The following is a 25,525-nucleotide window of genomic DNA, read 5'->3' as shown; positions in this document are numbered from 1 at the left end:
CCAGCCCCCAGGAGCACTTTAAGCTTCCTAATGCCTGTTTTCGCAAAAAAATGGCCTTTTTTAAAACTCATTTTTGCTCCCCCCCCACCCTCCCCCAGGAACACTCTACAAGCCTCCTAAGGGTTATTCATGCCCTTTTTTTGAAAAAGAAACCGAGTCCGTTTTCATAAAAAGGCCGTTTTTGGGATGTTTGCAGAGTGCAAAAACTTTTTTTTTTAATTTGCCTCTTCAAAACCTTGGTGCATCTTATACTCCGAAAAATACGGTAATTGCTTTTCATCCTAAAGTAGTCGGTGTTCTCTATGAAGATTCTCAGTCATCTAGGTCATAGTTGTCCTAAAGATGCTTTTTCAACAGGCAGCTGGACTTTCTGGTGTGTTGTTGTTTTAAAAGTTGTTTCACTTCTCATCTAGGAAACTTCTTCAGCTCTGGCTGGATGGTGGGGAATAAAGGATTTATACCCAGATTTATAGTCTGTGTGTTTGTGCTTTGAATGCCCAGCTTCTAAGAATTACCTAGCAATTCTCTGAGTTTGGTTGTTTTCTTACAGATGTTTCATTACCCAAATTAGTTAACATCACAGTGCTAAAAAGAAGCACTCTCTGCTCTCCACTCACCTGGGTGTTGCTTGTGAGGAAGCCTTTTGGTTTCCTTTTTGGCTCTTTGGAATGATATGTAGATGTTGTTTATCTTATGTGCTCGCTGATGTCTGATTTGTATTGAGTGCCCAGCTTCCAAGAATTCCCTAGCAATTTTGGACTTGGTTTGGTCTAGGATGCTCACAATTTCCCAGTTGAAACTATGGGTAAACTATGGTCTATGGTGTTGTGCGCCGCATAACGGAGTGAGCTACCATTACTTGTCCCAGCTTCTGCCAACCTAGCAGTTCGAAAGCATGTAAAAATGCAAGTAGAAAAATAGGAACCACCTTTGGTGGGAAGGTAACAGCGTTCCATGCGCCTTTGGCATTAAGTCATGCCAGCCATATGATCATGGAGATGTCTTCGGACAGCGCTGACTCTTTGGCTTTGAAATGGAGATGACTAGCACTCCCTAGAGTCGGGAACAACTAGCACATATGTGCTAGGGAAACCTTTACCTTTATCTATAGTGTTAAAAGAGACAAGATTTAGCAGATGAGGCAAAAATAGCTTGCGAGTGTTAGCCTTCACTATTTTTTTAAAAAAGCGATATCTAATGCAAATTGTATTCAGGTACTGTATGTACGGTACATTTTTCTCATACATTAATACAACTATCATTTTAAAAAACCTACTCTATCTATTCCTGTTTAAATGAGTTCCAGATTTCAGTACACTTGCTGATGCAAAGTTTATATCTGTAGGCAGTTTGCTTGTAAATGACCAGCAGAGTCTGATTTTCGATCTATTTAAGTTTCCTCTGCTTCAGCCTCCTTCTTTCAGCCATAGGAAGGGCATGGAGAATCCATTCACATTGTCCAGTTGTCAAAATCCATGAACTGCTTTCTCCTAACAGTAGGCATATGACATTATAGAAACATTTGTTTTATAAAAGCACAATCCTTATTACATCTCCCACAAAATGCTGTTTTTGAATTGTAGCTTTTTATTGTGACAATGTGACATGTCATACTATGGTTTTACCTTTGTCGTATTTTTGTACTTTTCTTAAAACACTATTTTATGCAGGGTTTTTTTCTTTTCTTTTTGATGACATATCTGTCTCCATCATTATTTTTGTGATTTGCTTTTCTTTCTCCTTTTTATTATTAATAGGAAAACATCATAAAAAAACTATATATAGATAAATTAAATTGACCCACATCATTGAGGGAATAATACAGAAATGATACTGCTTAATTTACCTTTGTGGCTTGAACAATAACGTGAAAACATATGGCTTCTGGTGTCTGTTAGCATCTACTACTTATTAGCTAGTTTTGTGTAGTAGTGAAGCCACCAGAGTAGAAACCAGGATAGGTAGGCAGGTAGGTTCTAGTCCTGCCTTAGGTATGAAAGCTGGCTGGGGGACTGGGCCAGTCACCATGAGTTGGTGAGTTCTAGTTCTGCCCTATGCATGAAAACCAGCTGGGTGACTTTGACCCAATCACCAGGAGATGGTGAGTTCTAGTCCTGCCTTAGCATAAAAACTGGCTGGATGACTTTGGATCAACCACCAGGCAATGGTGAGTTTTAGTTCCACCTTATACATGAAAGCTTGGGGTGATTTTGGACCAGTCCTTCTTCTCTAAACCCAACCCAATCTAACCCAACCCAACATAGTTGATATTATTGTTGGGAAAAGGGGAGTAAGGGATATTAGGTATGTTCGCTACCTTGAATTATTTATAAAAATAATAAAGACAGAGTTTTTAAAAAAATCTAAAGAGAGAAATCAATCACAACTGTAGCTTCATAGCTAATGCCAGGGTTTGAAATATTCAAACGGCTATGTGGAAAGATTAGAGGAGTAATCACATTGCCAATGGCCAGTAGCTAATAAACTTAGCAGTACGTGAGAATAAACACTCAACGATGGACAGAATGGAATGATGTCACTTTCTTTAAACGAAATGGCTCCCTTAGGTTGACCTTTCTCTTCATGTTAATGTTACTTATAGTTCTTCCATTAAGTGTGTGTGTGTAGTGGGGGAGATGCCTTCTATAGAATACTTAATATTCAGTGAGTTGTAAGAAAGGATTAAATTGATTTAAAGTCATTACACTATTTTCTGTTGACTTTCACTTGGATCACTCTTCCTGTCTGTGAATATTCACTTTCTCGTTCAATCTCGTAAAATGAACGAGAAAGTGAAATATCCTTATTTTAATCACTAATACCATTGAGATGGGCCTCACATTTACTATTTTAAAAAGTGCTTTCTTCAACCTTTCAGTGCTTCCTTAAGCGAACTGTATGTTCTTTCTCACTAAATTTCAGTACTACTCACTCATTCCTTCCCCAGTGTCTTTTCCTTTGTTGTTAATTTTATTTACGCCTCTGTAACTTTTTGCTAGGCTTGCACACTTTTTTTTTTGCAGTTAAAGAAAAATAAATTACTGTGTTTGCATTTTGTTTCTTAATGGTATGCAGAACCACATTCTTCTTTAGAAACTAATTTACTTTAAGCGGCATTTTATGGCCGATATAAAAGTGGTGTTTTTATAAGTAATCATCTATGTATGTGTTATATGAGAGCATGCTACATTTGGGGGATCGCCTTCCTCTATATTGTCTGAATTTTGTTTTTATCGTTGTTGCCTTAATGGAATAAATTGGCTTGAAGCTTATCTGTGGTGACCCTCTGGATGTGCATTGTAGTTGTAACTATGCTCCTGAGGCAAGCATTTTATTTGCCAGATGCAACCTCACATACAATCAATGAAACAAACCATTCTTATAAGTAGGGTTAAACTGTCCTAATTGTATATTATGCTGGGTGAAGTGTATTAACTTTATATTGCATTAGGTCTTTAAATTGCTACCATGGTTATCAAATCAGCCTGTAGCCTCGGGGTTCCATTCCCGCAAGGTTCTTTAATTCAGAATTTGGCAATATACGCTGTGACCTTCTTCAAGGAAGAACATGTTTTACTGGAAGCGATTGACTTCTTGTCACATAGGTTTGACATCTGTGCAGAATTTATTAGAGAATATACTGTCACTCTGTTAAGAAGAACTGACTTCTGGCTATCTAAGCTTTCACAGGACTGGCTGAAAATCAATGTGCTCAGCTTTTTACATAAATGGCTATAGCAGACAAGGCAGGGTTTTTTTTTTTCTTATTTTCAGGGAAGTTTCTCTTTACAAAACATTAGGCGTTGGACCTATTAATCACTTTTTAAATTGTTTCTTATTAGTTTTCTTGCTATGAAATGGCTCGGGTGCGGAGGTGGGCCACTGCTGGTTCAGACAGGTTTGGGCGAACCGGTTGTTACAGTAGGTGACGCCCACCTCTGCTCGGGTGCAAGTCTAGGACTGTTTCAGAAACCTCCATTGGAGGGGTACGGTTGATGTTAAAGTGTAGTCTGAATTTAATGTAATTAACTACGATTAATGCCTTTTCCTAAGGGGATGTGGTGGCTCAGTGGCTAGGATGCTGAGTTTGTCGATCAGAAAGGTCAGCGGTTCGAATCCCTAGCGCCGCGTAACGGAGTGAGTTCCGTTACTTGTCCCAGCTTCTGCCAACCTAGCAGTTTGAAAGCACGTAAAAAATGCAAATAGAAAAATAGAGATCACCTTTGGTGGGAAGGTAACAACGTTCTGTGTGCTGGCCACATGACCATGGAGGCAGCTTTGGATAGCGCTGGCTCTTCGGCTTTGAAACAGAGATGAGTGCCGCCTCCTAGAGTCAGGAATGACTAGCACATATGTGAGACGGGAACCTTTACCTTTAATGTCTATTCTGGGAAAGTGCTTAACCGTTTTTAAGAAGCGTGGAAAATATGGGAAGGGAAGGGATCTTGTGTTTGTGCGAATGACTCTCAATTTATGCTTAGTAAAAGTGCATTATGCTTCTTTTTGGATTTACAACACCCTTAATACACAGAATGCTTCACAATCTTTGCATTTTCTATTTCAGGTGGTTAACAATATTTCCTTCCAAGATTGAAAATTATTACATATTATCATCATCAGAATAAATAAAAACCAAGCCGCTTTAAAAATAAAATTAGAGCGATGAAGGTTCCTATTCGGAAATAGAATGGGAACTATCTTAATAAGGTTTTACAAGGACATTTATTGAAACAGAGTATGTAAATGAAGTACCTCAGTTTTTTCTCAAGCATGGCAACTTTAACATGGATGGACTTCACGTCCCAGAATTCCTCAGCCAGCAAAGCAAAGCAAAGCTGGCTGGGGAATTCTGGGAGTTGAAGTCTACCCATCTTAAAGTTGCCAAGGTTGAAAAACACTGAAGTGCAGGATTTAAGTCTACATGCAGGTGGCACCTGAAAACGATGAAAACTGTATTGTACAAGTAGTCCTCGCCTTAAGATCACAGTTAAGCCCAACTTTCTGTTGGTAAGCAAGGCAGTTGTTAAATCAGTTTTGCCCCATTTTATAATCTTTGTAAGCGAATTGCTTCAGTTGTTAAGTTAGTAACACGATCTTAAGGGTATCTGACTTTCCTCATTGACTTTGCTTGTCAGAAGGTCGCAAAAGGGGATTGCATGACCCCAGGACACGGCGACTGTCATAAATACATGCCAACTGACAAGCATCCAAATTTTGATCATGTGCCTGTGAAGAGGCTGCAACAGTCATTAGGTGTGAGAAACTGTCTCAAGTCACTTTGTGCTGTTTTAACTTTGAACGGTCACTAAATGAATGGTTATTGAGGACTACCTGTGCTCTGGCAGTACAAGCTGCTCCCCTTAAGTATGTCTGCTGTGAGCACCCAAAAGGAGTGAGCCTATACCCTAGGCCTGTTTTCTTGTTGTTGAAAGCAGGTTGAGGTTGTGGCCCATCGGTTTCCAGCAGAGCTAGCAGCAGAGTCAGGGGAGGAGGAGGGCGAGGGGGAGTCTGGGTTGTCTTCTGAGCCTTTGGAAGACTCTGAGTGAGGAAGCAGAATCAGAGGCAGATGCAGAGCCAGGGCCTTCGGTTCGCCCCCAGGTGGAGACACAGCTGTCTTTGGGACCTGAGCTGAGTGTGGGAAAGGAACAGATGGGGCCCATCCCAGGTGCACATATGGGTAGAGAGGAGAGGAGAGCAACAGAAAGCAATAAGCCGGCTCTCAGGGAAAAGAACTCATAGACGCTAGCCAGCCTCTCCCTGGCTGAGAAATAAATAGTAGGGGTTTGGGAGTGGCCTGTTGTCGCAGACAACCATTTATTTTCCAGTGTACATCAATCAACTTGAATTCCTTTGCTAGAACCAGGTTTGTTGGGACTAATTGCTCTATATTTGAGGTGCCATCTGAGTCTCCTGCTAGGAAATACCCTGTTTCCCTGAAAATAAGACCTCCCCGGATAATAAGCCCAATCGGGCTTTTGAGTGCACACACTAAAATAAGCCCTCCCAGAAAATAAGCCCTCCCAGAAAATATTGCAACACAGCAGCAGCCATGAGGTGACAACGCTCTCCATCTCCTGCACCTCAAAAATAATAAGACCTCCCCGAAAATAAGGCCACACGCTTATTTTCAGGGTCAAAAGAAAATAAGACTCTGTCTTATATTCAGGGAAACATGGTAAAAGGTAGTGAATTTGCCCCAGCCAGTGTGAACAACAGTGTGAACTTGGCTCAATCATTGAAGGACATTTTTAATCTGGAGTATTCATGTGAACAGAGACAGTTCGTGCCCTGTTTCACAAGGGGAAAAGACGTTCCTTTGTGACTAATTCTTGTTGGTTCTGTCTATCCAACGTGCATAAAGTCTGCTTCTGCCCTGTTTTAAAAAGGTGGTTGTTTTACTTGTGAGTAAGCGGTTTCTCATTGCTTGCAAAGGCTGGGTCAGAACAGTTGATTCTCTGGGCACCCAGGTACGGTATGTTGGTTCTCTGCTCTGACCGTTCTCCTTTTCCTTCACTTTTCTCTGCTAGGTCTGTTCCCAGTGCAGAAGGATCCAAGAATGCATTCCCAGGAAGGGGGTCACCTGGTAGGGGTCAAAAGACTAAAGTCTGTACCACACCTTCATCTGGTCATGCTGCATCTGTGAAGGATTCAAGCAGCAGATTGGCTGTTACAGACCTCACCTGGCCTGGTGCCACCGCCACCAAAATCACCACCATCACCTCCACCTACATACCTGCCGCTACACTTAACGTTAACAAGAAAACCCAGGGGCTCATTGATGGCCTCACTAAGTTTTTCACACCATCACCCGATGGTCGCAGATCACGAGGTGAAATAATTGACTTTTCAAAGCATTATCGTCCAAGGAAAATGGCCTCCCAGAAACCCTCCTGTACTTCTCATGTGTTGGCTACAGGTACCACACAAAAGCTAAAACCTTCTTCACTTCCGCCCCCGGCCCCCACCTCTGGTCACAGCCCCGGTTCACAAAAATCCAGCACTTCCATCTCTTCTGGTTCTCCCCAGAGTTCCTCCGGTCAGCCGTGCGCGCTCTCCTTTAGTGGCCTTCCTAATCACAGCCAGCTTTTTGATGGACTTTCTCATATTTACGCTGCTCAGGGACAGTCGCGCCCAAAGGGGCAGCCATGTTATGCCCCTCCCAAGCGTTGGCATCGCAAAGCAGCACTCTCTCCCGCGCCCGCACCCAATCCTGCTTTCTGTGGAAAGGAAGAGATTAGCGATAGGTTGGTTTCTCCTCCCACCACCACTGGGTGGGCTGTGTCTAGAGGACATGCTTTCAAAGCAATTGCTGGCTTCGAGCAGACAACCTTCCTTAAAAAGCACGTGGTTCTAGGCAGATTAAAGTATAAAGTGACCCCTCAGGTGGGGACCCCCTCGCCACCAGGGAAGGGGAGCTTGGCAGACGGAAGAATTAAGCCTGATCAGGATGATGGTAAGCAACAGGTCCAAGCGCCCAATTAAACCTGCATCCCTCCCAGACCCAAATTCTTATTTTGTCACCCAGGTTGTTCTTACTTCACTCTTATATCGGAAGCAGTGAGCATTGACCTTGTAACTAACGCTGACTAACCCTGCCAAAGCGCTTTCCCAACTAATGCTGCCTCATCTCATTTGTCCGTCATGTGCCTGCTGTGGCTTTCACATTCTCATCTCTCCATGGTCTTGCTGGCGCTTTTTCTTGTTGCATATCGGTAGCCACTTCATCGCGTTCGACGCCCTTTCTGTGCTTATGGTCCTGTTTTGGCATATGGTTAGGATCCCCCATTTCGGCATTTCATCTTCCTTCTCTTCCATTTGCTTTTTTTCTATGAAAAATGCCACCTTGCTACACAACGCTGAATCTGTACAATTGTGAAATTTATTTTTTTTGTTTTTTAAAATATATCTTTATGAAGTAAAAATACCCATATATTCCTCTATTTCTAATCTGCTTTTGATATTCTTTCTAAGATTAGGTTAATGCAACTGTACGATACATTTTTATATGTAGGATTTCACAGCAGTAGAAGCATGAAAAGTGTAATAAGCATTTTAAGAGATGTAAAATATTTAAACATCTTTTAAATATTTGCCCAGAGTTTTTTTTAATGGTCAAGGTACTTAAAATTGATAGATGTATTATCTCAATGGAAAATTCAAGGGTTTGAAAGAAGGAAAACTGTCCAGAAAGAGAAACAGAAGTTCCATTTTATTAGCTTAAGGCACTTTTGCCCTCATGTTGGTGAAGAAATTCTTTGCTGATTTTAAACAACAGGTACAGAAATCAAAATAAGCATCAAACAAGAAAATTCAGATCTGTTTGTGGTGGGAAGCAAGAACTTTGTTACAGAAGAAGATTTGAACATGTTTAAACAGGCCCAGGAATTGGCAATGGAGGTAAGCAGGAGGACAGGTGTCATGCACAATCTTCTACTAAACAGTAGTAGTAGTTTTAATTGTATTCAATTTAATTTAATTGTTTGATTCTCCTTGAAATTTAACATTGGGTGTGTATTTCTTCTATTCAACACAAACATAATTTTAAAAATGTCTTAGACGTGGTTATGTTTATTCTTTAAATGTTGGCCTTCTGCATTCTGATTTCAGAAATGTAAACTTGAAACATATAATTATGTAATATAACATTAACAGGAATTTTGTTGATGATGAGTTTGTCCCCCAGCTAAGAAATATTCTCTTCTTTGGGCTGATATGCTCTATGCCCAATTTTTAAGTGTTTTTTTTTCTTTTTGTTTCTAGTAGTTGCTTTGTCTAGAACAACTTTTTTTTGTATATAGTTTTTTATTTTTTTCATTTTCATAACATATAATCACATGTATACTACTACATAGCCAACATCATATTGTATTATTAAATGTTTACATCAGTTCATCTTACCATCAACTCCCAAATATGATTATTGGCTCTTCTGCTCTCCATACACCATATTTGTATCTTATCCATCACTTTCTTCTCTCTCTCTCCTCCCCCTCCCTACCTTTCTTCCCTCTGTCATCCTTCTCTTCTCTACTTCCCCGTCCTCTCTCATTCTCCTCTCTCACCTTTCCACTCCTCCTTTCTCTCCTCCTCTTCCCCCCCCCTCTCCTATCCTCTCTTCTTCCCTCCTCTACTTCACACTCTTCATCTCATTTGCTTGGTGTATTTCAGCTTCTGAGCGAGCTCCATTTTATGTTGATGGTATTTATAATTCCTTTTCAGTATACATATTTAATTTTAACATATATCTTCCTTTTTTTTAAAAGAGAGAACAAAAAAGTATACATATATAGTCATTATACTTTTAAACCCACCCACCCCTGCCTAATTTTGGCTGAAATGTAGACCTGGTTACAATTCCCAGCTATTCTCAGCATTATATACATCCTTACATGCCCCCAATTTGTGATTCTGTCTTTAAATCTCAATAGTTTCCCCTTGTAAGTATATTTCATGTTCCCTCTCCATTTTTCCATATCTTGGATTAGATTACCCTTAATTGTCTATAAATGGCAATCCTTACTGTTCAATGTTCATTACAATTCCCTTAATCTACTACATAAAATAACAAACGATAAACATTGTACTTTGTTCATCATCTTAAAAGTTCTATATATGTCATGTTTCATATATTTTAACCCATGCTTAATTGTCCTTCTATTTTAAGTTCAGTTCAGTTTTCTTTTTCCAAATCTGAGTTTGAGTACGAAAATTAGAACAAACTTAGATGCTTTTAAAAGAGAAAAAATTATTTGCAGGTAGTCCTTGACTTACAACCATTTGTTTAGTGACCGTTCAAAGTTACAACGGCTCTGAAAAAAGTGACTTATGACTATTTCTCACACTTATAACTGCTGCAGCTTCCCCATGGTGGTCCCATGATCAAAATTCAGGGGCTTGGCAGCTGGCTCGTATTTATGACAAGTGTCATATCACTTTGACACATAGAAAAGATGCCTTTTTATGCTTTTAGAGGGAAACCACTTATTGTATTAAAGAATAAGAAAGTCCAGTCTTTTAAATAAAAATAAAATGTTTAAAAATAAAGGAACTGAGCTTTCTTCAACTTCAAAGCAAAATTTAGTTCTGGTTTCAGCTGAGGATTTACTTAATAGTTTATCCAAAGCAGATTTTTGTTCCAGGGTCATGTGACTCCATCTTTATGGGTCACGTGATCTCCATCTTTATGGGTCATTGATCTCCATCTTTATGGGTCATGTGATCTCTATCTTTATAATCTTCCCAATTGCCTTCTAACAGGGAAAGTCAACGAAGAAAGCCAAATTCGCTTAACATCCTCATGCACACAAACAAGTCCAGTGACCTTTTTAACAATTGTGGAGAATAAAGGTCATAAATGGGACACAGCAGTGGTGGGATTCAAATACTTTAACAACTAGTTCTCTGCTCTAATGAATTCTTCCAACAACCAGTTCACCAAACTGCTCAGAAAGCTAACAATCGGTTCTCCCGAACTGGTGCAAACTGGCTGAATCCTACTACTGGAACACAGCTCTCTTAACAACTATCTTGCTTAGCAATATAAATTTTGGACTCAGTTGTGGTCGTAGGTCGAGGACTACTTGTAGTAGGGCTAAGTAGCCTTCCTACATAGCTGTCCTTAAGCTATTTGGCTGGACTACACATTTGCTCCCAATGCTTAAATACCAAGGAGATTTCATGTTTCTGTTGGAGTGACCACTGCCATTTTTAAGTTGCTACCTGCAGCCAGATATCTCCTAACCTCTAGAAGCAAATAATCATTGGGGAGGGAGGGGGGGAGAAGTGTTTGAAATTGAAATACAGTGGGAGAAAAGGAATAGCCATTGTACACTGATACATTTTCTTAAAAACTGTCATTAATAGAAGATAGGTTGTAAAAAGGGTGGAGAAGTAAATGGACGCTACCCTTCGGTGATAGAATTTGGAAAATATGAGATCCAGACCTGGTACTCCTCACCTTATCCACATGAATATGCAAGGTAAGAGAACTGTCCCTTTACATACTGTAGGTATGTATACATTTACAGAGAATGGGAAGAAAATGTGATCCATATTATGATGCATTCAATCCAGAGCTGGGTTCCTAGTGGTTCGCACTGGTTCAGTGGAACCGGTAATGGAAATGGTGACTGGGTCGCCAAACCGTTAGGGGCGGCATGCTCGCCACACCCTCGAACCTGCAGTAATGCTGGCAGAATCCACCCCTGGTTCAATCCCAGCCCATTGCATCAATTATAGCTGCTATCATTTACAAGATGCGTCAGATTCAAAGACTAGGTGAAAGTTGAATTCTGTAGTATAAAACTCTGGTCCCGAAACCATATATAGAAACTGTTGTGGCCCAGCAGGAGCCGTTGGAGCTGCCACCAGTCTCCGAGAGCGAGGGTCCCTATGAGTCGGCTCTGGAGGACCCAGGGCAGGGTTCTGACTCTGAGCAGGGATCGGAGAGTCTGGTCGGCCACCAGGAGGCGCCTGAGGCATAGAGCAGTGGTGAGAGCCAAAGGAGGAGGGCTCCAGATGCCATGCCTTGGAGCAGTGGGGAGGAGTCACGGGACAGTGACTCAGAAATAAGCAGGGAGTTCCTACATGCCCGTTATCGCCGCGCCCACAGGTGCAAGGAGCAAGGGCGCAGTTACCGGCGGTAATTGCTCTCAGCTGCTGCTAAGTAGACTCCCCCTCGCCCCCCACAAAAAAATAGGTATCAAATTATGGTTCTGCTACTGTCAGTTGACAAAATATTCACCGATACTTGTTCAGTAGGGACGAACTGAACTAATACAATATTTACAGGGGGTTGTGCAGTTGTTACATTCCTTTGGGCTGTATATTATTAAACAGGTATTTGATTATTATCAGTGTAAGCAGCTCGTTTAATTCCAGGCATGGCAGAATATCTGTTTTGATCTTTTCTTCCTGTCTCTTTAATTCATCTGGAAGAAATAAAGGATGACTATAATTTGTTCAAAAGCATTTCATACTGATACTCTGATTTTAAACTTCAACAGACTATCAAAGCTTTTCTTGTGTGAATTCTGTCTTAAATACATGAAAAGTAAAAATATCTTGCTAAGGCATGGGAAGAAGTGTGGCTGGTTTCATCCTCCAGCCAATGAGATCTACAGGAGGAAGGACCTTTCCGTGTTTGAGGTAGGTGATACACCATTGTCCTCAGTAAGTACTGAGTGTGGTTGAAGATTATAGATACCTAGGCAATATATTTTGAACTGTGTTTTCCTTGGTTTATTAGAGTCTATCCTAATAGGTCAGTGATGGCTAACCTTTTTGTTGTCGCGTGCCAAAAGAGTGCACCACTGCACCTATAATGCAATGTGTGTGCAACATCCCCGCTGCTCTCCCATCCCCTGCGCATGCACGTGTGACCCCTCCACCCCCCGTTTTGGACCTAGTAGGACTTCCTGTAGCATCCTGAGCCAAAAACAGCTGTGGGAGGCGCCCCTGCACTCTCCCACGCATGCACGTGCAACACCCCCCCACATGCACACATGTCTCCCATATGTGCCCTGCACATGTGCAGCAGAGACTCAAAAATCAGCTGTCTGGCGGGAGGCGTGGGTGCGTGCGGAGGGGACCTGAGCTTGGGCAACGGCTCACGTGCCCGCAGAGAGGACTCTGTGTGTCACCTGTGGCACATACGCCATAGGTTCGACATCCCGGTAATAGGTTTATTGTACAGCGATATATAATTCTTAATCTTTCCAAATGTTCTGATACTTCACATTGACTGTTTCCAGCAGAAAGACTTTTTGCTGCTGTTACGGTTTCCTAGTTCCTTCCTTGGCTTCCAGATTGGTTCATTAATATGAGTGGTGAAGAGTTCATTGTTTATTTATAAATAACTTATACCCTGTTGAGGAATGGATTGATAATGAATGTAAAGGCCATTGTTTAGACTGGCATCAGCCTACACATATCATTGGCATCCTTTGTACAATTGATGGGATAATTTTTCAATTAAATAAAACGATTTTTTAAAAAATGAAAAAAAGTAGTTGAAAAAAATAAAACAATGAAAAAATGAGCTCCAGGTGGAATGGGCAACCTTAATTTATTTCAAGTAATTTATTTAAAGTTCTTATGCAATCAATCTATAATCCTTATTTATTCAGTGACCAGTAAAAATTGAAGAGAACAAAAAGTGAAGCAAATAAATACAATAGTATATTAACAATGGAGACTAAATCACAAAATATAACATTAACTGTGACTGTGTTATTTACCTGGGTGGAAAATCTGAAACAGTAGGTATAAAATAAAAATAAAAACTATATGCCCCCTACAATTTATTAGTTAAGATGTATCAGACCAAAAGTAATATTTAAAGCAAAGATAGATATGTCAATTATATCTTGATTTCATCGCAACAACACAAAATGGATCTGTTGCACATATAATGCATAATTTTAAATCCTGAAGGAGAAGGTTCATACAGTATAAAATTTATCTCAATAAATTTAAATTTAAACACAAGTTCATCTTGTTTACATCCTGATGAACAGTATTCAAAGCGTAAGTATTTTTCAGAATTTCTTAGGCAATTACTCAGATCTGAAAGTCATGTATGTTGCTTTAACAGTTTAATGAACGGAAATGGAAAATGAAATCTCAAAAAAGTAGAGATAAAGCTTTATCTCATCTTCTTCTTTCCTGAGGTAATTAAGCTAGAAACATGGCATTTGAAATGTATAATTAAGATGCATTTAGACCTCTGCAAAAACTCTGTGTTTTATAATGAGAAGTTTACCCCATGTCTGCATTAGAAAGATTGCTGTTCTGTGAATGATTGTAACTTAATTTACGTTACACAGTGAGAAATACAGTGATATATTACAATATCCTAGATATATCTTACATATCCTGGATCCCCATTTACTGTGTTAGCCTTACAATGTTTTTGGGGTGAAATTTTAGGAAGTGGGAAGAAAGAATGGGCAGTTGTTATTCAATCCCATGTTATTCAATCTCCTTGTCCCAATAAAACCCCTTTTATTTAGGTTAAAGGGAATTCCTCCAGCAAAATCCCAGCAAACAGTCTTTCATGAGATTTCACAACTACACACCTTTATCAGGCTTGGAGAGCTGCCAGGCCGATATCTTCCAAACGCCACTCTGTAGCAGACATACTTGGCAAGAAGTCAGGAACAGATCTATTCTATCTGAAAGCTACTCTAAAACATGACAAATTAGATTCTTATTTGCAGATGTGATAATACAGACAGTGAGAGTAATGTTACTCTCTACTTTTTTGCATCACCCCTCAAGGCTGTTAAGCTTATTAAAGCTTAACATAGCTTAAATAATGTACCCTCGGAGTTGATGTCTAATTAGAGAAAATGAACCAAAAATAGAAAAAATTGGATTACCTTGTGTACATTTCATCGGAAGAATAAATGGCACAGACAGATCCTTGTAGAGTTGCCTTGAGCTGCTGCTATGCTAAGATACTGATGTGAAAATTCTCTTCTCTCTAGGTTGATGGGAATATCAGCAAGATTTATTGCCAAAACCTTTGCTTGTTAGCAAAGCTCTTTCTTGACCATAAAACCTTATATTATGACGTTGAGCCATTCCTTTTCTATGTTCTCACCAAGAATGATGAGAAAGGGTGCCACTTAGTTGGATACTTCTCCAAGGTAAAAGTTTGATCTTACCGTTACCAGAGTGTCTTGCTTTTATGCAGAATGTTTGTTGGGAAACGGCATTTCAAATGGGAAGGAACACATTTTTTTTTAACTGTTTGAAAATAGTGATGCCATTATCCTTTTAAAATGTGTTCTGAGGGCATTGGATTTAGGTAAAAAAATACAGTGCACAGATCAGTGGTGGAATTCACTTAGGTTTACCACTGGTTCACGATTGTGAGCGAGCGCATGTGTGCTTTCCGTACATGCATGCGGCTTTCCACACATGTGCTTTGCTCGTGTGCACAGTATCCACTAGTGGTGTGTTCCTATCAGTTCGGACCGGTTCAGTCAAACCGGTAGTGGTTTGGCAGCCTTGGTTGCTGGAACCAGCAGCGACCCAGACCTGCCACGCCCCTGAACCGGTTCTTTGGGCTGTGCCATAGGCGCCGCCATCTTGTTTTTTGCTTCTGTGCATGCGCAGAATAATTTTTATTGCACTGCGCATGCGTGCACAGAACCCACAAGCAAACCAGCAGTAGTGCCTGCCGGAACCCACCCCTGGTGTGCACATATGTGCGAACCGGTCTAAACTGGCTGAGTACTACTTCTGGCACAGATCCTTTAAATCACTCATATTTGTAGCAAAACCTAACAGTATAATAATGGCTGTTCAGATGAGGTAGTGCCTTTGGCCATTTAATTCTCCCTCACTTTATTGAGTTGCATATTCCATATAATTTGTCACTTACATATAGTACTGTATGTTCGGTCTGTACTTCCCTCATTAGTACCTGGAAGAAATGGCATAATATTATTTAAAAAAATAAAATAACTGGGTTTTGCAACCCTAGAATCTCAGACCAGATTTAAGGCTATGTTTTGTGGAAATCTAGCTCTTCAAAACCCATGAACCAGGAGTGAAATCCAGCAGTTTCTGACAGGTTCTGGAGAACTGGTAGTGGAAATTTTGAGTAGTTTGGAGAACTGGCAAATGCCACCTCTGGCTGGCCCCAGAGTGGTGTGGGAATGGAGATTTTGCAATATCCTTTCCCTGGAGTGGGGTGGGAATGGAGATTTTGCAGTATCCTTCCCCTGCCACGCCCACCAAGCCACACCATGCCCACCAAACCATGCCCACAGAACTGGTAGTAAAAATATTTCATCAATGCCAAGAACTGCTATGGACCCATGATCAGAAATGATAATTTTGCCACCGTCTGTCTATTTACGCCTCCCTTTCCAGCCTCCCACCCTTGTTTTTCTTTTTTTCAGGCTCAGATGAAGAGGATGCAGTGTGTGGGACCAGCAAAGTTGCCCCAGATTATCCCTGGTCTGGCATTGCCTTACGAAGTGTCTGAGCCTTACTCTATTGCTAAAGGAGTCCTGCTGTGAGTTGACCCATAGCTGTTTGTTGCTTAGATTTGTAGTTAGCAGGATGGGTTAAACAGAGGGAGGGAGTTCTCTTCTAGCACTCTTCTTCATCTGTTTGCTGTTTGACCAGGAGTGACCACAGGGGGAGGGCCCAAAAAGTCAAGATGTCAGCCACGACGAAGTGATTGAAGTACGTAGAAAAGGTGGGACTTCGATCACACGCCATCGCACTTCTTGACTTCCTTGGTCTCTTCCCATATGGATGCCCCTGTCAAAGATTATTTCCTTTTCCTTTTTTAATTTCATAAAGTGTTTGCGCTCCCTTGCTCTACCTGAAAACATTCCAGGGTGTTTTATAGAATAGTACAAAGAGATACATGTTTACGTGGCAGAATAGCAAGACTGAATTATCTGAGTTCCAAGGATTTCTGAATCGAGAAGTGCAAAAATAAAGACTAAGTCACCACAATATTAGATTCCTGCCAGCAGTCAGGTCGAAAGATATCAGCAGTTGCTTAGCAGGACATGCTCGGTGAGAATAAATCAGACCAAATCTTACAAAAATGATGAGGGCACAATACTTGGCCCAAAATTGTGTCTTCTCCATAGCAGAAAAGGCACGTGGACCAAGGTGGTTAAACATAAACATTTTATGTGATATTTTCTATCAAGTCCCTGATATAAAGAGAGGACTTCAAGAGAGGACCAGCTGTTGGTGTACGAAGGTACAGAAACATGAATACAGGTAGTCCTTCACTTACGACCATTCATTTAGTGACAGCAGCACTGAAAGTTACAGCAGCACTGAAAAAAGTGGCTGGTCCTTGCACTTTACAACTGTTGCACCATCCGCATGGTCACGCGATCAAAAATCGGGCACCTGGTAGACGGCGTGTAAAGGTCGCAGTGTCCCAGGTCATGTGACTGCCATTTGAGACCTTCTTAGTTGTCGTCTGGCAAGCGAACTCAATGGGGGAAGCAGGATTTACCTAACCGCCACTCCCGTTCATTTAACAATTGCTATGATTCACTTACAAGGGATGTGGTGGCTCAGTAACTAAGACGCTGAGCTTGTCAATCCGAAAGGTTACCAATTCGGTGGTTCGAATTCCTAGCGCCGCGTAACGGAGTGAGCTCCCGTTACTTGTCCCACCTTCTGCCAACCTAGCAGTTCGAAAGCATGTAAAAATGCAAGTAGAAAAATAGGGACCACCTTCAGTGGGAAGGTAACAGCGTTCTGTGTGCCTTTGGCCTTTAGTCATGCCAGCCACATGACCATGGAGATGTCTTTGGACAGCGCTGTCTCTTCGGCTTTGAAACGGAGATGAGCACCGCCCCCTAGAGTCGGGAACGACTAGCACATATGTGCGAAGGGAACCTTTACTTTTATGATTCACTTAACAGCCATGGCAAAACAGATCATAACACGGGGTGCAACTCGCTTAACCAACTGCCTTGCTCAAGTCTCAGTTTTGGTCCTAGGTCCAGGACTACCTGTAATAAAACCAGCCATTGTTGCTGAAAATCAGTGGTGATCCCCACAGCCTAGAATGCACTGCAGCTAGGTGCCTCTTAATGCTTTCCAAAGAAAATATTAAAAGATTAGAAAAGAAAATATTCCAAATAAATGAATGATTTCAAACCTTGCCTTTTTCATATATATTTTTTGAAGACTGGACAGTCACCTGTCTGAAATGATATAGGATCTCCTGCTTGAGCAGGGTGCTGGACTTGAAGACCTCCAAGGTCCCTTCCAGCTCTATTCAGAATCATTGTGGACACCTTCACGGTGGTGCTAAGAGATCGGGCTACGTATTGTAGCCCTGTGAAAGCGGCAGTACGAGTCTCAACTCTGCTGCACTGGACGAGTCTCTGCAGGTTTAACCCATCTTGCTGGCTACTGATTTAAGCAACAGCTCCATAGGATTCAGGCTTCTCTGCTTGTCCCAGGCACTCCAACCTTCCATCTGGATTTGCCCCTAAAAGGAAAGGGAAAAATGTGGCTTATATGAAGGGTAAGTTGTAAGTAAGCACAGATGATGACATTGTACATAAAAATGTTCCTCATTGTAGGATGTACCTATTAAGACTTTGGCCGCAGGTGACATTTTTCTGGCTTTGTGGAACTTGGCTCAATTTAGCTTTGTATCTGGTCTAAACTTGGTCCGTTTCTTAAAACTTCTCATTTTGGAATGGAAATGTAACCTGGTCATGATGGCGTTCTCCCCCCATGTTTTTTATATTTGCTTTCCACATGAAGCATGGGATAGCTGATCCACGATCACTTTGATTGCGTTTCAATATGTGCACGTCACTTTTTCCTCTTTCAGTGAAAATACTTGAGTATTGTTGTACTGTATTTGCTGATAAACCCAAACGGAAATACTACTACTAATAATAATGGTGCAAATTAATAATTTTTCTTCTTATATATTATATATAATATAATGTATGCATAACATTTTATTTTTTCCTATTTTTTATTTATTTATAAAAAGGATGTATGTATGTATGTTCCAGCATAACTCTGGAGCACCTCGAGCAATTTTAGCCAAACTTGGTACACAGACGACTTACCCTCTGGAAATAAATACTGGGTGGGTAAGACACCCTTGGGGTGTGTGTGTGTTCCAGCATAACTCTGGAATGCCTGGGCCGTTAAGGAGAGCAAGCGCAGCGTCCTAGAACGGCAATTGTTTGTGATGTTAGTCCTTCTCAGCTTCCTCTGGAAAGCCAGCCGTGACATTTACCCTCCAGTGGGCCAATGGAGAAGCGTCTGATGATTTGGGGCAAAGTGCCAGGATCGTAGACACGGTGGGAAAGAGGAGTGTATGAGAAAGGGAAGGGAGAGGGCAGGGATGATGGGCATGGGAGTAGGGGGAATAAAGGTCCCTCCCAATGGTTCCCTATCAGACAAACCGTTCAATGTCTATAAATACCCGGGCAACGCCGGTTTATCAGCTAGTTGATAATAAATGATAAGGACGCAAATTAAATATTGGGTTTTTAAATTATGCAGAAAATTTCTTTTTCCTTTGTGTGAAAACCCCCTGCCACAATTTCTCATGAAAGATGTCAATCACAGGAGGAAGCTGTGACAATGTTCCAATATGCACTAAAAAAATTGCACTGGTATGAAAAAAATAAATAGCACTATGGGTAGGTAAAACTGCCCATGGCACCAGTGTGCCTTCAGATGTTCTTGGTATTCAAAGCATCGCCTGGCATTCCTCTTTTCTTTTTTAAAAAATAGTATTTTAATTGAAAACTCGAAGCTGGCATACTTCCCTAACCATTTTTATTTACATAAATGCCTCTGTGTCTCCAAGATAGACTCCCAAGATTTGCTTGAAAAACAAGTATTAGAAAACTGCAGCTCATTGGTTTAGGAGTGTATCCATTTGATCCACTGGGATTAAGAGCCTCGGTGGTGCTGTGGTTAGAGTGCAGTACTGCAAGCTACTTCTGCTGATTGCCGGCTCCTTGCAATTTGGCAGATCGAATCTCACCAGGCTCAAGGTTGACTCAGCCTTCCATCCTTCTGAGGTGGGTAAAATGAGGACCCAGACTGTTGGGGCCAAGAGGCTGACTGTAAACTACTTAGAGAGGGCTGTAAAGCACTGCAAAGCATTATATAAGTCTAAGAGCTATTGCTATTGCTATCCAGAATTGGGGGGAAGACATCGATAAGCAAGATAGCAGAAGAGCTGGGGCCAAGAGGCTCCAACCTTGGCAACTTCATGACTTGTGGATTTCAACTCCCAGAATTGCTCAGCCAGAAATGCTGGGAGTTGAAATCTTGAAGTTGCCATTTTGGAAGGCCTCGTCGTTAGCCAAAAATGTCCTTTTGCCTCAAAATATGGGAGGGATTGGGAATTTAGCCTACCCATAGTTATAATGTCCTCCTGGCTGACCTACATGAGGTGACGAGTAGCTGCAATTCCAAAACATGCATTTCGTTTCAACATAATGAGGTTTTAGTTAGGAGTAAGGTGTTCTTTTCCTGTCTTCCACTGAGTGGTTCCTCTCTGAGGTGATGCCCCATCCAGCTCTGAAAGCCCAACACCAAGAGCCCATCATCACAGTGAGGGGACAAAAGCTGCAAGCAGTGGACCAATTTACATACCTTGGCAGCACCGTCTCCCGTGCAGTGACAATTGACATCGAGGTCAACTGCAGAATTGCCAAGGCAAGCTCTGCATTTGGCGGACTACTGACTGCCATGGAATAAGCCTTGCTACAAAGCTCCAAGTCTACCGAGCAGTAGTGCTAACTCCCCTGATGTATGGCAGTGAGACTTGGACTGCATACAGGAGGCACGCTAGGCAATTGAACCACTTCCACGTGACCTGCCTCCACAGACCTCTGAGGATCTGGTGGCAGGACAAGGTGCCAGACACGGAAGTCCTCTCCAGAGCAGGCCTGCCATCAGTTCACACCCTGCTCATAAAAGCCCAGACATGCTAGGCAGGCCATGTTGCAAGAGTGCCAGACCACCGTGTCCCCAAACAGCTCCTCTATGGTGAGCTGCCTCAAGGAAAGCGATTGCACGGGGGACAGGAAGGAAGCAATACAAAGACACGCTGAAAGCCTCCTTCAAGTCCCTGGATATCGACACCACCTCCTGGGAAAGCCTGGCGCAAGATCAAACCACATGGTGCACGCTGATCCACCAAGGCTGCCAGACATCTGAGGACAGAAGGACAACCACAGCACAAGAGAAGCGAGCACTCCACAAAGTCAGAGGCACGTGGCAGAACATTCTGTGCCCATAAAGGCTTTACCGGCCACCTGCGGACACACCATGGACAGCACACAATCCGCTAGATGTCAAGGTCCTCTTCGAACACGAACATCTTCATTATCTCTCAGAAACAAAAATGGTGTGAGGGCCACTTCTCTTTCTTCCAAAACCCATGACCCGCCCAATTTTGCACAACTTCCTGAGTCCTAAGTAGGATCACCCAAACACATTAGAATCTCTTTGGGGTTACCTAGAGTCGTCCCCCCTCCCCATTGCTTTTGGAACCGAGCTCTGCAGCCTTGCATTAGAATTAGAATTATTTATTGGCCAAGGGCTCAGTGGCTAAAATGCTGAGCTTGTCAATCAGAAAGTTCGGCGGTTCGAATCCCTAGCGCCGCATAACAGAGTGAGCTCCCATTACTTGTCCCAGCTCCTGCCAACCTAGCAGTTCGAAAGCATGTAAAAAATGCAAGTAGAAAAAATAGGAACCATCTTTGGTGGGAAGGTAACAGTGTTCCGTGTGCCTTCGGAATTCAGTCATGCCAGCCACATAACCACGGAGAGGTCTTTGGACAGCGCTGGCTCTTTGGCTTTGAAACAGAGATGAGCACCGCCCCCTAGAGTTGGGAATGATTAGCACATATGTGCAAGGGGAACATTTACCTTTACCTTATTGACCAAGTGTGATTAGACACACAAGGTATTTGTCTCCTGTGCGTAAGCTCCCAGTGTACATACAACAACAATGATGGATCATTATCATAGTGATTTAAAAAAAAAATACATTCATACATCATTCCTCACACATGAATGAAATGATGTAAAGTAAAAGAAGGCACAGGCCAGAGGTTACTGAATGTCTTCTTTGCTTTTTCTCCATTTCTCAACCTCAACCACTGGGGAGTTCTGGGAATTGAAGTCCACCTACTGAGAAATTCTGGATTCGATCACTGTTCTGCTTTCCTCCCCTCTTCTTTTGCTTGGCTGCTTCCAGAGTCTTCTCCCAATTGTTAGAGGTCTGACAGAAGGACCATCTGTTCACTAGAATAAATAGATTCTTAACATCTGATTAAAAAAACAATCCTGAGCAAATCTTAATGAAATACAGTTTGGTTGTTATCTATTCACAACCATCAGTTTATTCAGCGGATTTCTAATTTGCATTTTGTCTGCTTCGGAGTACACCAGATAGATCCTCTGGGCACCTTTGTTCCATCATTTACATTAATCCATTTTTTTCTTTTCTATTTTCATTCCTTTTAAAATCTGAGACTCTAATGGCCAGTTTGTTTTACTGATTTTGAATATTTTACTTGCATTTTATATAGATCTACATATACAAGGAAGCTCGACTTACAACAGTTTATTTAGTGACTGTTCACAATTACAAAGGCACCAAAAATGTGGCTTATGACCATTTTTCACACTTACGACCATTGCAACATTCCCATGGTCACATGATCAAAATTCGGACACTTGGAAACCGATTCATATTTATGACGGTTGCAGAGTCCTGGGGGTCATGCGATCAACGTTTGCAACCTTCTTACAAGCAAAATCTTTGGGGAAGCCAGATTCATTTAACAACTGTATTACTAACTTAATAATTCACTTAAGAACTGGCTTGAAAGGTTGTAAAATGGGGCAAAATTCACTTAACAAATGTTTCACTTAGCAACAGAAATATTGGGCTCAAATGTGGTCGTAAGTCGACGACTGACTCTCTCTCTCTCTCTTTATCTATATCTATTTCTCTCTCTCTTTCTCTGTCTGTCTATCTATCTATCTCTATCTACCTGTATTTTTGGAGTATAAGACTCAACTTTTTCCCTCAAAAAAGAGGCTGAAAATCTGGGTGCGTCTTATACACTGAATACATCATTTTGTGCTTCCCGAAACCCTATCTCCTTCACCAAAATCTATAGCTTTTAGGAGCTATAGATTTCAGAGTGTTCCTGGGGGCTAGGAAGGGCGAAAATGAGCAAAAAATGGGCCCTATTTTGCTCAATTCCCCCCCCCCCCAGGAGCACTCTATAAGCCTCCTAATGACTATTCATGCCCTTTTTTTGAAAAAAAATGGGCCCGCTTTCATGAAAAAACAGGCCATTTTTCGGAGGTTTGCAGAGTGCAAAAACTTTAAAAACATTTTTTTTCTTCAAAATCTTGGTGCATCTTATACTCCAAAAAATACGGTATCTGTCTGTCTGTCTGTCTGTCTGTCTGTCTATCCCTCCCTCCCTCCCTCCCTCTCTTTCTCTTTCTCTCTCTAATTAAATGGATAATGAACAATAAAGAAGCGAATGTCCATTTATGGATAAGATATTGGGTGTGTGTGTGTGTGTGTGTGTGAATAAAATATTATCTCAAGTATAATATAAAGATTAAAGTTCCCTCTGAACTGAACTCAGTTAGTGACCGCTGACCTCTCCGTGACAGTGCAGAAGGGACTCCACTGGTCTTCGTGGATAGTTTTACGATTTCCTATTCTTACTCTGCAGCCCTGGGATTTCTTTCATTCAACTATTCACCAAGATTGTTTGTTTGTAAGTAGGAGCCCATAGCCTTCGTGCTTTCCTTTCGAGCAATCTTGGTCTCTTTCCCCAGGAGCCAATTTCTGCCTGACTGCTGTCATTGTTCAATTAAAACAACACCGTGTCCTGTAATGAGCACCAACCAGCCATTTACCTCAAGTTAACTCACTCACTCAAAAGTTCCCCACTTTGTAGAAATAATGGGCTATTTCCCATTGATGAGGAAGAGCAGACATATGAGGTATCAGTTATGCGCATTGGGCAAATACTGGTGTGTGTGTGTGTGTGTGTGTGTGTGTGTGTGTGTGAAATCAAGATGACTGTTCTGCCTGCCATCTTGGTTATTTTGATCACACTGTAGATGCCTTTATGAGGGCAAGTCCCATGGATGGTGACATTCTCTTAATTCCCCCATTCACTGTTCAATCTCACTTACTGTATTTCAGCTGCTGTGTGGTATGACTGACACAGCAGGATGAAAAGTAGGTTAGAAGGCCTCCCTACTTGGTTGGCATGGTTGACTCTCGGGTCTATTTATTTTATTAGGTGGGCCAATTAGAAAACCTTGTTGACACTGTTTAGATTTTCTCATTATTTTTCACCAGTGGTGTGCTGCTGCCAGTTCAGACCGGTTCAAGTGCACCGGTGGTTCCTATTTTGTCCTACATCGCCATGGTTTTGGAGTTGTGCACATGGATGGCATGTGCGTGAGCAAAGCACACATTTTCCAGTGCTGGGCGAACTGGTTGTTACATCATGTAATGCCCACCTCTGCCCTTCACGATATTTTCAGCCGTCTCCCTTGCTTTCCTCTTTTCCAGGAAAAGCTGTGCCAGCAGAAGTATAACGTCTCCTGCATCATGATCATGCCCCAGTACCAAAGGCAAGGATTTGGGAGGTTCCTCATCGATTTCAGTAAGTGAAGGGCTGCCTTTGCCCTCGTGAATTTGGGAAGTGGATATTGCAGTGAAAAGCCAGCGAGAGCAACGGCACTTTTCTGCACCTAGACAATGGGCTTTCTGTACCTAGTTGCACCCAGGCAGAATAAGTCCATTAAAAGAAACATTTAATCCTGTGATATACCTGAAGAAGCAGCCTCTCTCTTTCTCTCTCTCTCTCTCCCTCCCTCCCTCCCTCCCTCCCTCCCTCCCTCTCTCTCTCCCTCTCTCCCTCTCTTCGCAGGGATATTAGCTCTCGATGCTGTTAGGTTGAATGAATTGTCTAAATTGCATTCCTTTCCCGTTATTGTTCATTAATACAGAGAGAAGCCGTGATTTGTCATTAAAGTAAGAAGGTAATTTAAGGCCTTCTCCAGTTCCTAGATTTCTTTTTAGCGCAAAGTGTACTTTAGATGAGCAGTACCTAAAACGAAGCATAATGTTTTAGACTTTTGTTCCTTTCAAAAACGTAATTGCCTCAGGTCTGAAAGAGACAATATCTCTTGGCGCATGCTGTAAAAACGGTATATCCTGATTTTATTTTATTTTTTTAAAAAAATTATGCATTTAGGCAGACGGCGTATTTTGAACAGCTCAAAACATTACCTCCACTGCTTCTGTATAGTTTTTATTTAAAGGCAAGAAAACGAAACGTAACCAGTAAACCATGGGTGGGTTGCTGCCGGCGTTACTGCCAGTTCGCAACCTGCGCGCAAGACGTGTGCTGCACACGCATGCGCTATTCAATGTAAATAGTTCTTCGGGCATGTGCAGAACAATTTACAGTGAACTGCGCATGTGCAGTCACTAAAATCCAAACTGGCAGCGGCCAAGCAGCAGCGAGGGAACTGTTTTGGGAGCGTGGCAGGCCTGGGTCACCTCCGGTTCTGCGACCCAAGTCTGTATTCCACTACTGGTTCAGCCGAACCAAGCCGAACCGGCAGCAACCCACCTCTGCAGTAAACGGACTAAATGTTTAACCAGGGTGTCCAACTTGATTTCATTGAGGGCCACATCAGGGTTGTGTTTGACCTCAAGGGGACAGGGTAGGCGTGACCAACTCGATGTCACTCATGTCGCGGGTGCCTATGGTGGCCCAAGTGCTCTGCCAGTGAAAATGGGCTCCCGAGCTCTGTTTTTGGCTGCTACGGCTTCCTGCAACCCTCTGCCAGTGAATGTGTCTCACTTAATGCCCATGTTGGTGAGCAACAGATTGGCTGGCCTCTATTGCGGTCATTAAGCAAGGATTACCTGTTGCAGTTGATATTAACTTACTACTTGGATTTTGACAATGACTTG

General features: G+C 41.9%; 1 protein-coding gene across 6 annotated transcripts in view; it reads left to right on the top strand.

Annotated features, from left to right (window-relative positions):
* The window catches only part of KAT6B (lysine acetyltransferase 6B), a 97,544-nt gene that overhangs the window by 48,945 nt on the left and 23,074 nt on the right, over positions 1-25,525 (top strand). For 4 of the 6 annotated variants that reach the window (XM_081956499.1, XM_081956501.1, XM_081956498.1 and 1 more), the window contains exons 8-13: positions 6,528-7,453; positions 8,276-8,397; positions 10,864-10,979; positions 12,006-12,147; positions 14,490-14,651; positions 24,110-24,203. In XM_081956499.1, coding sequence (XP_081812625.1) covers positions 6,528-7,453; positions 8,276-8,397; positions 10,864-10,979; positions 12,006-12,147; positions 14,490-14,651; positions 24,110-24,203 — 1,562 coding nt within the window. The remainder of the gene's footprint in view (positions 1-6,527; positions 7,454-8,275; positions 8,398-10,863; positions 10,980-12,005; positions 12,148-14,489; positions 14,652-24,109; positions 24,204-25,525) is intronic. The other 2 variants (XM_081956503.1, XM_081956502.1) reach the window with 2 other exon arrangements.

Source organism: Natrix helvetica, assembly GCF_964273705.1.
Source record: "Natrix helvetica genome assembly, chromosome: 5".
Lineage (NCBI taxonomy): Eukaryota > Metazoa > Chordata > Lepidosauria > Squamata > Natricidae > Natrix > Natrix helvetica.
This window is presented reverse-complemented; position numbering and strand designations above follow the sequence as displayed.